Consider the following 12,099-nt stretch of genomic DNA (forward strand, 5'->3'; position numbering starts at 1 on the left):
TATTTTATTTTGATTTGTCAAGTCTTTTTCTTTTGATTTTTACCATAAATATCTTTGTTTGTGTTATGTATTAGTTGATGAAAGTTATATCAATGAATACTACATTTAAAACTCAATCAATTCATATATGTTATATCAAGTGTTATATGACACAAACAAAAAATATTTACGGTCAAAGTTCAAAGAAAAAGATTTCAAAAGTCAAACCAAGACACTTAACAACCAATTAATATGTGAATCTATATATAATTTGAGGTATTAATTAAAATTTATTTCTAATATAAAATATCAAACGTAAAACTGACGATTAACATAAATAATGATTTTGGTAGGTTATAAGGTAATATACGGATCGAGTAGAAGCTTGATTAATATGTATATATATATATATATATAGGGGTGAGCAAAAACCGAACCGGAAAACCAAAAACCGAAAAAAATCGACAAAACCGAACCGAAAAAACCGAAAACCGAATAAAATCCATTGGTTTGGTTTTTGTTTTTCAAAAACCGATAGGATCGGTTTGGGTTTCGGTTTCATATGCCAAAAAACCGATCAAAAACCGAACCGAACCGAACCCATTATATTTTAATTTAGTTTATACTTATATCATATTACAATTATATTTATTACTTATAATTCGTAAATATGTTAATATATTTAAAAAAAAATTTCTTTTTAGTGTACAAATCTATATAAATTATATGTTTTAGATGAAAACGTACAATAAAATCAATTCGTTTTATAAAAGTTATATCAATTTTAACACCTACAAAGTATAATTAATTAATAAAAAGCATATCTATATTTTAGTTTCTATATCATAGTTTTTTTTGTTAACAATTAAGAATTAAATATATAACATCATAAACAAAAAAGTAAAAAAAAATCTTTTATAAAAAAAACCGAACAAAAACCGAAACCGATCCAAACCAAACCGAAAAAACCGAACCGAACAAAAACCGAATCCAACGGTTTTGATTTGCTAAAAACCGAATTGATCGGTTCAGAGATCGGTTTTAGCCAAAAACCGATCAAAACCGACTCATACTCACCCCTATATATATATATAGGTGAGTTATTTTGAGAACCACTAAAAAAAAGAACGCGAGAAACAATCTCAGCCCTCCATTCATCAAGATCAGGAAGGGCATGTTTGTCATTATTAAAAAAATTGTCCAACACTCTCTTTCTCTCTCCTCTTATTAAATCAAAAGATATCTAAATCATTAAAAAACTTTTATCTCACAAATCGTACATCGTTAGACGGAAAAAAAAACATGGGTAGTCTTGAAATTTCGTCCTCTTTCATTAGAGATGCGATTCGATATACTTTTGACGACTTTTTAAATTTCGTTTTTTTTTCCATCACGTTCATCCTACACATGTGTAAGTACAACTTACACATGTGTAGGAAAGACCTGGAACTAGTGAGTTATATAACCTGCCCATGGGTAAATACAAACTACACATGGGTAAGTTACTTATAAAGTTCTAAAATGATGAGGACGCATTGTAAAACCCTAAATACTAAACCCTAAAGCTTAATTTCTAATCTGAGGGGGAGGCTACTTTCTAAAAACCCAAGAAAATCTAAACCCTAAAAACCTAAAACGGATGAGGGTTCCCACTCTAGGGTTTAGGGTTTTAAGCCCGAGTGTTAGCCTAGGCTAACACTCGGGCTTCAAACCCTAAACCCTAGAGCAGGTACACGGTACGCTTTAGGGTTTAGGGTTTGAAGTTGTAGGGTTAGCCGGCTAACCCTACAACTTCAAACCCTAAACCCTAAAACTTAATTGCTAATCCGAGAGGGAAGCTACATTCTAAAAACCCTGAAAAATCTAAACCCTTAATGCTAAGCCCTAAAAACCTATAAAGGATGAGGGTTCCCGCTCCAGGGTTTAAGGTTTGAAGCGCGAGGGTTAGCCTATCGGCTAACCCTCGACCTTTAAACCCTAGAGCGGGATGTATTAGGGATAAGTACAACTTGCCCATGGGTAAGTACAACTTACACATGTGTAAGATGAACGTGATAAAAAAAAATTTAAAAAGTCGTCAAAAGTATTTCGAATCGCATCTCTAATGAAAGAGAACGAAATTCTAAGACTACCCACGCTTTTCTTTTCGTCTAGTGATTTACGGTTTGTGAGATAAAAGTTTTTTAGTAAATTAGATAGAATTCTATTAAAGTAAAAGAGAGAAAAAAAAAAGCTGACGAAAATACCCCTCTAGTGTTGAGAGGGGTTTTTTATTTTTAATCTTGTCCATCAATTTTCTTTGATCCAAAGGTGTGGAGGAGTTCTTGGGTTCTTTTTTTTAGGAGTTCTCAAATAACCCCTCCTATATATATATATATATATATATATATATATCACATATGTATTATTCATTTACGTATTACGGGTATAACCATTGACGACATTTGTCATGTTCCATATTCGCAAATATAAACAAGAGGCGTACCATAATAATACTATCCAAATGCGCGAGATGTTGATGGGGCGAAGACAAGTGACACTGGTGGCGGTAGCGGCAACGATAGCACGGTGTGATTACTATTTTAAGCTTTTCATGTCAGCCAAATTGAGTACTCGGGAGTTTAAACAAAAAATAATATTCAAGAAACAAACGATTATTTGAAAACAAGAACACAAAATATTGAAATAGCCATAAGATTAAACTTAAAATTAAGATTCACTTTACAGGAAAATAGTTTTAATAATTTTGAACAAACCCTCAAACTACAACGGTTACATTGAATCAAAAGAAGAAGAGGACAACTATAACAACGTTCGGAAATTATAATGTAGCAGGGAATGTTGAGATCCCAAGGCATGGATGTCTGCGTATATAAAGACACAAAAGAATCAATAAGCTCCTTGAACTTCAAGCAGTTTCTTCAATTAGTCCTTCCAACTTGGTCTTTGTTCACTTAGCACTTTAAGTCCTTAGCTTTCCAGAAGAGACACAAGAGGTCATGCAGAATAAACATTTTAAGTTAAACAAATAATTAAGTTGATATTTCTAACAAAAAAGAAGAAAAAGTCATTGTAGCACCGATAATTTGGATTGTTATATATATAATGATAGATATTTTGAGACGGATAACATATTCATGACCATTCTAAAATATTATAGTACTTAGCTAGTGAGATTTAAATATGAAACTTATAAATAAATCAGTTTTTTTTTTCGATAGTTTATTTTAGAGATCGTTTATCTCAAGATAAAATCTTTTTAAAATTAGTTGAGTATTAGTTTGTAGTACTTAATTTTATACCTTGTTGGAAAGTTAGAAGAAAAAAGATATGAGATAGTATTAATGACTTATACTTAAAGTATTAATTACATAATCAGTTTTTTATCATTTAAAATATCATCAGTACTACTTTTATGTTAACTACATTTTGCAACCAGCAGTTGCTCTTATTGTGGTGTATTGCACGGGTAGTAAAATAGGAGTTTGAAAAATCTCTAGAGCCATGCATCAACGCTATTAGCTTTTTTTGCTTCCGTCTCCTTTTCAATTCCATTCCTAATGATCTACGTACTTTTATCGTTAAAAAGTTACCCTTTGTTGTATTTTATATCTTATCATCTTTTGTATATCTCTAATTCAATCAAAACATCTTTACAAAATTTCATCGGTTTAATTGTTGTATTCGTTATAGAGTTAAGTATTTGGAAATGTATGTAACTTGTACACTTTTCTTATTACGGGAAAAGAACTTTTATCCGGTTCATTGTATGTGATTAACTTGCAAAGTTGAACGAATCGTGTAAGAAATCGGTCGGATACTAACGTGATACCATCTGACACCTGAGACGTGACACAATGACTGACCTTCTCGTTAATATTTAGTCTATTACTTACACGATTCGTTTAATTTTACATATTAACTATATACATGAACCATATAAAAATATACAAATTATATACATCTCAAATACTTAACCTTCATTATTTGTTATATAATATGTAATAACAAAATCATATGACGAAACGAAAGTTATAAACTATATGTTTTGAAACCATCTATTCATCGATTGCTGTTCAAAAAGAAAATCCATTCACCGATTCATTCTAGTATGCTGTAGACTTTTTCCATGTACTTTTTTGGGAAAACATTGTTTGTCCAAATTGAGACACCCTCATGTCTGACTTAGTCAAATATATGAATTTCTTTTTGTAAGAAAGCAATCCCAAATTGATCCACTTTCTTGTATTCTATCCAAATGTCTATTTCCCCAATTTAATTTAATTTAATTTAATTAAAAAGCAAAATATCATCACCGAACCAACCACAACAATATATCAAACAAAAACTTCATCATCATCTCTCTTTAACACACTCATTCTAATTCCAACAAATTTAACAACACCCACTTCGCTAAAGGTATTTGCTTTCGTATATATTTTATCAGGTCTTCTTCTTATTATTATTATTTTATTTTTTAATTTCATTTCGTTTGACTAATTTTTCCCTTTTTTTTTTTATAAATTTAATTCTGTCATAGATAACTGTGATGATGATTAGTCTATATAATGTTTGTGTATATATATGTAAATTTGTGATATTTTACTATATGTAATTTATATATATTTATGTGATTATTGACAACTAGTTTAAAGTTTGCCCAAAATTTCAAGAAAGTTGACCTGGGATTCTTGCATATGATTATTATAGTTTTAGTGGTGAAAAATTGAAAATCTGTTTTTCGGATGATTGGATTTTTAATTTATTGGGCAAATTGTATATAAAGTTGTGAGCTTTTTTAAAAAATTTCATCTGGGGTACTAATTTTTTTTGCCCATTAAAATTTAAGGTATCAAAGTGTTTTTCGACCAAAATGCGGGTTTTTCTCAACTTATTTTGTGGAAGTTTTATAGTCCTTATTTTGGTTACAAAATAAACTTCAATACCTTGGATTTTGAAGGGAATGTATTTCGTTTAGATTCCAGTGGAAATTTTATGAAAGTTTAGTACTTTTTTTCCGTAGATTGTGATATTGTGTAATAGTATAAATGAAGTAGAAAGTGACCGAGTTTATATCTGTGTACTTCATTCGCATTATGTGGTGCAATGCAGTTGAAGTTGTTGCTGATCAACCTATGTTTTTGCAGATGGAAGATCACCTAATTGTACGTGTTGATAAGGACGAGGCACCAAAGGAGGTTGAGACATTAGGGGCGATTACAAAGGCTTCGAGTAGTCATGCTGATTTGCCTGCTGAGACGAAGGAAGGCAAAGAATATGACTCGTCTAGTGAAGAAGAGCCATTGATTCAGTCGATTGAATGCCGAATTTGCCAAGAGGAAGATAACATTAAAAATCTTGAAGTTCCATGTGCTTGCAATGGCAGCCTCAAGGTAAATTTTTTTTTTTTAATTAAGGGGGTTTTGTTAATATTTAGTCTTATATATGGTAGATATATTTGTGCTTTTATAACATAATTAGCAACTGGAAATGCATAAAGGAACTAACTTTTGGTCACTCATATCATAAAGAAAAATAATAAGCTTTCGATTTGCAGAATTGTAGTTAAGCATGCTAATCCTTAATACTTGCATTTTGCAGTTTGCTCATAGGAAATGTGTACAAAGATGGTGCAACGAGAAAAAGGATATAATTTGTGAAATCTGTCATCAGGTAACCTCAATGCCTACTTCAATTTTGTTTTTGCTGCAAATTCAATATATAAGTGTGTGAATATGTGCGTTTGTAATTTGATTTATCTCATACTTCATGTTCTAATTTATTAGTGAGTGACTGGAATCAGTAGTTCGTGCATAATTCTGAATATGCTAACTATATGTTTTAACAGCATTCCCTAAGATATTGTTGATGTAACATGTTATATAAGTTGCTGACTTGTTGGAAGAAATTGTGTTACACAGCCTTACAAATCTGGTTATACCGCCCCTCCACCTCAGTCCGACGATACTGTAATTGATATCAGGTAAGTTAGCCTTTTCCCACTTATCTGATAACCCTTTTACCTAAAAAAGAGTGGTTTTCCTCTATAATACTTGCTGTAATTGATCTCATTATTTGTTTTTAATTTTTATAGTGGCGGTTGGACTCTTGCTGGTACACCTTTAGACTTGAATGATCCTCGAGTCTTGGCTATGGCGGCTGCTGAGCGCCGTCTGCTTGAGACTGATTATGATGAATATGAAGAAAGCAGTGCCAGTGGGGCTGCATTATGTCGCTCTATTGCTATCATAGTAAGACACTTGTATCTCTGTAATGACAATTTAGATAATGATTGGAGTTTTACAGAATGGTTGTTTTAGCTTATATTTTTTTGCCTTGACTGCTCGAAACTACATAAGCCAATAATTTTTACCAGTTATGAGCTTATTACGGGGTGTTTGTGTTATCTTATTTCATTATCAAATTGCGATAAGCTTAACCAAACACTTATATGGAAGTGCTTATTAGCTTTCTAAAGAGTAAAAAGTGTAGCTTTTTGTGTACACGACAAGGTTATTTTAAATAAGCCATGCCAAACACCCCCTAAGCTGAGCGTATTTCTTATTTTAACGTATTAGCCTTGGTTTTAAAAAGCGCAACGCACCTAGGCGCAAGCCTTAGAGCTTTTTGGTACCCAAGGCGCAGGGTTTACAAAAGCGCTCGCTTTTTGGGCTTTTTGTGAGCCCAGGCGCTAAAAAGTGTGAGTTTTTCGTACACAACAGGATTTTTCTTATAATAAGTAATATTTTTTCCTTACCTTTTCTTTCTCAACAAGATTGATCTCTTCTTTCTTCTTCCTCATCTAGAACAACAATCCTTTGGGATTTCTTTTCAAACACCAAATTTGATCAAATCTGGATGAAAACAAGGCTCTTACTGATGGTGTTTTGGTATTTTATCTATTATAAATTACATAAATAATTTATAATTTTTTTTCATAAGTGTGCGCCTTGCATACGAAAAGCTCGCCGCTTTGCGCTTCGGAAATGGACCCTATCGCTTTTGTGCGCCTATCGCCTTTTAAAACCAAGGTCTTAGTCCAACTTAATAAGTTCATAAGCCAGGAAAAAAAATACTAGTTAATTGGCCTTTTGAAATTTCGATAAGTCAATAAGCCGAAGGGAAAAGCTTCAAACACCGCCATATACAAATTCAAGTTTTTATCACTTCAGTGGAAATAAGGTCGTCTATGGATCATATTTGCAGGTCGGATGACCTAATCTGACCTTTCAGCGTTGGTTATCTCGTGTTACTCAGTTTCCTGGGTTACGAGTAATATGCTATGCAGTCGATTTTGCAAAACAGCTATATAATTTTTTTGGATTTTCCTTGGGCAGTTGATGGCTCTTCTGCTGTTGAGGCATGCTCTGACTATTGGAGATGGTGATAGTGATGATGATGACGATCCTACCACCTTTTTTGCTGTAAGTGAAATTTCATTTGGCCATTTATATACTCCCGAGAACACAGTATTTGAGGCATTCTACATGATGAATGATCCTGAAATACTAGTCTCAAGCACCAGCACACCACAGACCTTCCTCTATTGTTACATATTTTGATGACTTTTTAATATGATTGACAGCTTTTCCTGCTTCGGGCAGCTGGGTTTCTCCTTCCTTGCTACATAATGATATGGGGAATCAGTCTGTTGCAGCGACGTAGGCAAGCACAGGTAAGACAACTATTTTTATTCTTAGGCCAGTCTCAGAATTTGCTTTTGGAACTGATTATCTTGATTGTTCGTTGAAGTGATCGATATATAGTCTTTGGATAGTAGATTCTGCTTTCAATTATATGATTAGGGTCAAATAATCAATTCTAGATAATTAGTTTCATACCTGCTACATAAACTTGAATAAATAATTTAAATAACTAATTTTTATGTCTAATCCTTTTAACCTAATCAGAGAGTATGTAGTCACTATACTATCATTTCACAGGCCTCCTTTTCTGTTGACTTTTTAATGGGCCTCGTTCCTGCTTAGATTAAAAAAATAGATGTTCAGATTGATTCAAATAATATGTCATTGGAAAATTACAGAAAACTACATGTGAACGAAGTTTCACAAATTTAGTCACATGTGATTTAAAACGTTATCACATGTGATTTAGGTGGTAAAACAATCTGAAATCCGCAAATTTAGTCACATGTGATTTAAAACGTTATCACATGTGATTTAGGCGGTAAAACAATCTGAAATCCGAATAATGTGCTAAACACCCGTTTCTAACTGCAGTAATCCAAACTACAGAAGCACATAATAGCTGCTTTCCGTGACGTGTTTTATAGTACTAATTATTTAGCTATGTATACACAGTGTTCAGTTTCACTCTATATAGCACATGTCAATCTGCTCCATTTAAGCATCCGTTTTTGGTTCCACATCTTGCTGATTGGAATAAATTTCAGTTTGAACATGTGGACTAGTGTCTATAATCTGAATGGAAATTCACCATTTGGTAAAAAATTGAATTTTTCACATCATTGTATCCCCTTGAAATAAGCAGGAAGTGGAAACTCTGGCAGCATCAGATGTTGCATTCATGATTCAGGCAGGGCAACATAGAGGCTTGCAGGTCACCATTGCACCAGGACCCACCATGGCACCACCGCCTACAGTCATACCGGTACCTGCCCAAATTCCATCCCATGAGCCATTACAATAGTATATACATAAACATAATGTTATCTGTATGAACTTGAAATTTGAGGGGTTATGGCCTGCGTTTGAGTTATGTATCCAGGCTCCATTGTGTCTTAAAACCTTTACCAAGTGAATTCTTTTCTTGTATCGAGTCTGTACATCGACTCTTTGAATATGTACATAGGCCATGGTGACTATATATGATTATTTTTCATATTCATGTATTCGTGTATTAGCTACATGAGATTTCACATAATAAATAGAAGGATAAATTGGTGAAGTTTTTCCTATTTAGGTTACCCGGGAAGGATAAATTTTTTACTTATGTTGTTTACCGGGGTAATGTTGCGACTATCTTAACCTTTTTCCTGGTTTCAAGATGTTTACTTGTAAATGTTCGAACCTGAAACATCTTGTGAGGATATTAGGACGATTAAGACTTGCCGCCCTTGGCGGTGGTGGTTGTTACTCCACAAAATAAATAGGACCCATAAAACAAAACAAATAGTTATAGGGAAAGAAAGAAAGAAAAGCATAAAGCAATATTAGGCGCTAGAAACAAAGACTGGTTTATGAACGCATGGATATGAGAGCTTGGAATTCTAAAGTTAAGTTTAAGAGAGCATAAAGCAAACTCTTGGTATGTTTTTTTGTTAGATGTTTCTATTCTTTCAGCTTTTTCTTTATCTGGCTTTCTTGCATCTGTAGCAATCTCTAATAGCTTTAGCACCCAAGCCATCCCTCCATTAGATTTCATTTTCCCTCAAAAATTCAAATGATTGCCCTATTTACATGGTTCAACAATTTGCTTGCATCTCATATAATTCGTAACTTTAAGGCGCATAATTGCTAACTTTATATCGAGGACAACTCATGAAAACTGTTATTCTTGGCAAGAGTCAAAAGGCATGTATCCAAGAAAACGTAACTGTTGTATCTACCGTTCACCAATAGTTTATTTACATCCCTTAGAACTTGTATGTAATTTGCTATCATGAGAAACCTGTATGCATAGAAATAACATGAAAACCGCCAACCTTAACTGTTTCGGCGTTCAAAATTTTGTTATATACATACAAAAACACAATGTGTTTACTTATGCCTTCACTTACTTTGCATAGAAGTTGAGATGAAGAGTGAAAATGACATAAAAATAGGGAACAAATTCTATAAAGATTCCAAGAGTGGTGTTCCAACTTACTTTTCATTCAAACCTGTCAGAGTCTTTAAAGAACATCCCCTTACTATATGCATCTCTTTTGTAGCTTCTATTGCACATCAATGCTTATGATTGAAGTGAATCTACTTCTTCTTTGCTTTTTCTACCTTTACTTTCATCCAAATCTCATAAAAGATCAAACTCTGCCTTATATGTAACAGTCATATTCCAACAACAAGAACACCATCATCTCAAATCCTCTCTCTCTTTTTCTCTCTGTTAGACTATGGGGATTGCTAATTACAGGGTGATCGTGATGCTTGTTTGTATCGTGTTTCTCTCTATGCGATCAGAAAAAGTTTCTGCACTTAGAAGCATTGATCTTGCTTTAAAATGGGGAGAAGAAAGATTGTTTTCAAGGAATTCGCGTCTTCTAAAAGACGTTACAGTTGAAGATCTTGACACTAAGTTGAATATAGCACCAACACCCGCAATGATGTTTGACCCGAATCAATCAAACAAGAGACGAATTCGAAGAGGTTCAGACCCTATTCATAATACAAGATGAAAGACTCCTCATTGGCTCAAAGCCAAAGTGATAGTTCACAAGTTGTTTCATAGGTTTGTTTTATTTCTATGGTTTTGGGTCATTATAAGTTTAACTTTTTTTTTTTCCTCTCTTGTTCATTCTAATACTATATCTAGATATGCAGAGTGTAGAATGGCTTATCTTTTTTAAGTTCTGTATTTATCTTCATTTCTTGCAAAGTTTTGTCCTACCATTATTTCTGTGCAAATTCAAAAAGTAAAAATCTTTAGTAGTTCTCTGTTTTCAAGCTTGTCATTCTTTTACGCACCTCAAATATCCTGGAAACACATACAAAACGTAATCTTATTTTTTAAGAAGTAAAACTTTTATTATCTTCTGTCTGTTGATACCGCTTTCTTTTGTTATTTTTTTAGTCTCTCCCATCATAGAGACTGTACAACCACCAAACACCATAAAAAACAACAAAAAGAAAAGAAAAGGAAACAACCATCACTTGCATATATGTATTCTTGACCAAATAAGCTTCTTCTTTTACTCTAAGCCATTCATTTGCCTTACCATGGCAACCAAGTCACAGACCTTGTCCGAATCAATTATGGATTCGGAAACAGTTTGTCTAGCATAGCAGCGCTTGATCCATGCCGACAGTTTAGGGTAGTGATCCTCAACCTTGAAGTTACCATACTTTTCAAATGCAGAAAACCATGAGGTTAGTCCTATGAGCAGTATGTCCACCATCCCAAAACTGTCTCCAGAGAAATAGTCTTTGTCACCTAGAGTCCCGTCCAAGTACATCAACGCATCGAGGAACTCCTTCTTACTTTCCTCCACCTGTTCTTCTTCTTTTCCCATCCATATACCACGGCCAGCTGAGAAAACCTTGCGGTCAATGAAGTCAGCCCAGAATCTGGTTCTTGATCTTTCATATGCACAAGCAGGCATCAAGGGTGGTGATGGCCAAACTTGGTCAATGTAGGTGATGATGTTAGTCGACTCGACAATAGGTTTGTCATTATGCAAGAGAACCGGGACTTGTTTGTGGACAGGGTTAGACTCGAGTAACAACTTGCTCTTGTCACCAAACAAGTCATTCTCTAAAATTTCCTCATAAGCAACACCTTTTTCTGCCAATGCAATTTTCACCCTTGTGCAAAATGGGCTAGCCCACATGCTCAAAACCTTCACTTCATCCTTTCCCATTTCCAACTGATGTAGTTAACTATGTTCTTGTGCATCTTCATGCTCATTTTCATATTTATAGATCCAGGAGACAGGCAACCGGCTAGGCTGGATATTCTCACCCCAATAGTATATTTGTGGCTGCACAATCAATATGCCAACTTGTATAAATATGTGCATTGTTATTGTCACCAAAAATATATTATTGGGTGATACCCAAACATTGGAGGCAGACGACTTAGGGATCTGCCGGCAATCTTCTACACGAAATATTTTGGTGTTACAGTTAATTACTTTTATTTGAAACGGGCATACACACAATAATAGTTAACGAACCACATCATGTGCAAGAAACGTACTTCACAATTCACGATGGTGTAAAATATACAAACGTTGTGTATTCTCAAATAATAATGTTAATGTATACTCCTATATTCACCTTAAATTAACTGATAAGGTGATAAAACATCTACAATCTACTGACCCAAACTGGCCGGGATGAGATGTACTATTGATAATCGGTTTGGAATAGGTCGGGTATTCCAAGCCCAAAACCGGTTTCATACCGAATCGGTTTTTCGGTC

The 12,099-nt window shown here is 33.8% G+C and overlaps 2 protein-coding genes across 2 annotated transcripts; one reads left to right on the plus strand and one right to left on the minus strand.

Moving 5' to 3' along the window:
• Positions 1-4,273: 4,273 nt before the first annotated feature.
• LOC122578223 lies at positions 4,274-8,847 on the plus strand. Its single transcript, XM_043750133.1, has 8 exons — positions 4,274-4,398; positions 5,127-5,372; positions 5,581-5,652; positions 5,901-5,962; positions 6,074-6,230; positions 7,317-7,403; positions 7,565-7,654; positions 8,491-8,847. Exons 2-8 carry the CDS (start codon positions 5,127-5,129, stop codon positions 8,647-8,649), a joined length of 873 nt encoding a protein of 290 aa, XP_043606068.1. The 5' UTR covers positions 4,274-4,398; the 3' UTR covers positions 8,650-8,847.
• A 1,981-nt stretch (positions 8,848-10,828) lies between these two features.
• LOC122578859 (probable glutathione S-transferase) lies at positions 10,829-11,536 on the minus strand. Its single transcript, XM_043750908.1, has one exon. The coding sequence runs from the start codon at positions 11,534-11,536 to the stop codon at positions 10,868-10,870; it is 669 nt and encodes a 222-aa protein (XP_043606843.1). The 3' UTR covers positions 10,829-10,867.
• Between the last annotated feature and the right edge of the window lie 563 nt (positions 11,537-12,099).

The sequence above is a fragment of the Erigeron canadensis genome, chromosome 8 (assembly GCF_010389155.1).
Source record: "Erigeron canadensis isolate Cc75 chromosome 8, C_canadensis_v1, whole genome shotgun sequence".
NCBI classification, from domain to species: Eukaryota; Viridiplantae; Streptophyta; class Magnoliopsida; order Asterales; family Asteraceae; genus Erigeron; species Erigeron canadensis.

What these genes read in the sequence shown, in the direction of transcription:
- LOC122578223 (XM_043750133.1), top strand. Translation starts at nt 5,127, where the DNA reads ATGGAAGATCACCTAATTGTACGTGTTGATAAGGACGAGGCACCAAAG. An exon ending in CTTGCAATGGCAGCCTCAAG is followed by an intron (nt 5,373 to 5,580) that starts GTAAATTTTTTT and finishes TGCATTTTGCAG; the next exon opens with TTTGCTCATAGGAAATGTGT. An exon ending in TTTGTGAAATCTGTCATCAG is followed by an intron (nt 5,653 to 5,900) that starts GTAACCTCAATG and finishes TGTGTTACACAG; the next exon opens with CCTTACAAATCTGGTTATAC.
- LOC122578859 (XM_043750908.1), bottom strand. Translation starts at nt 11,536, where the DNA reads ATGGGAAAGGATGAAGTGAAGGTTTTGAGCATGTGGGCTAGCCCATTT.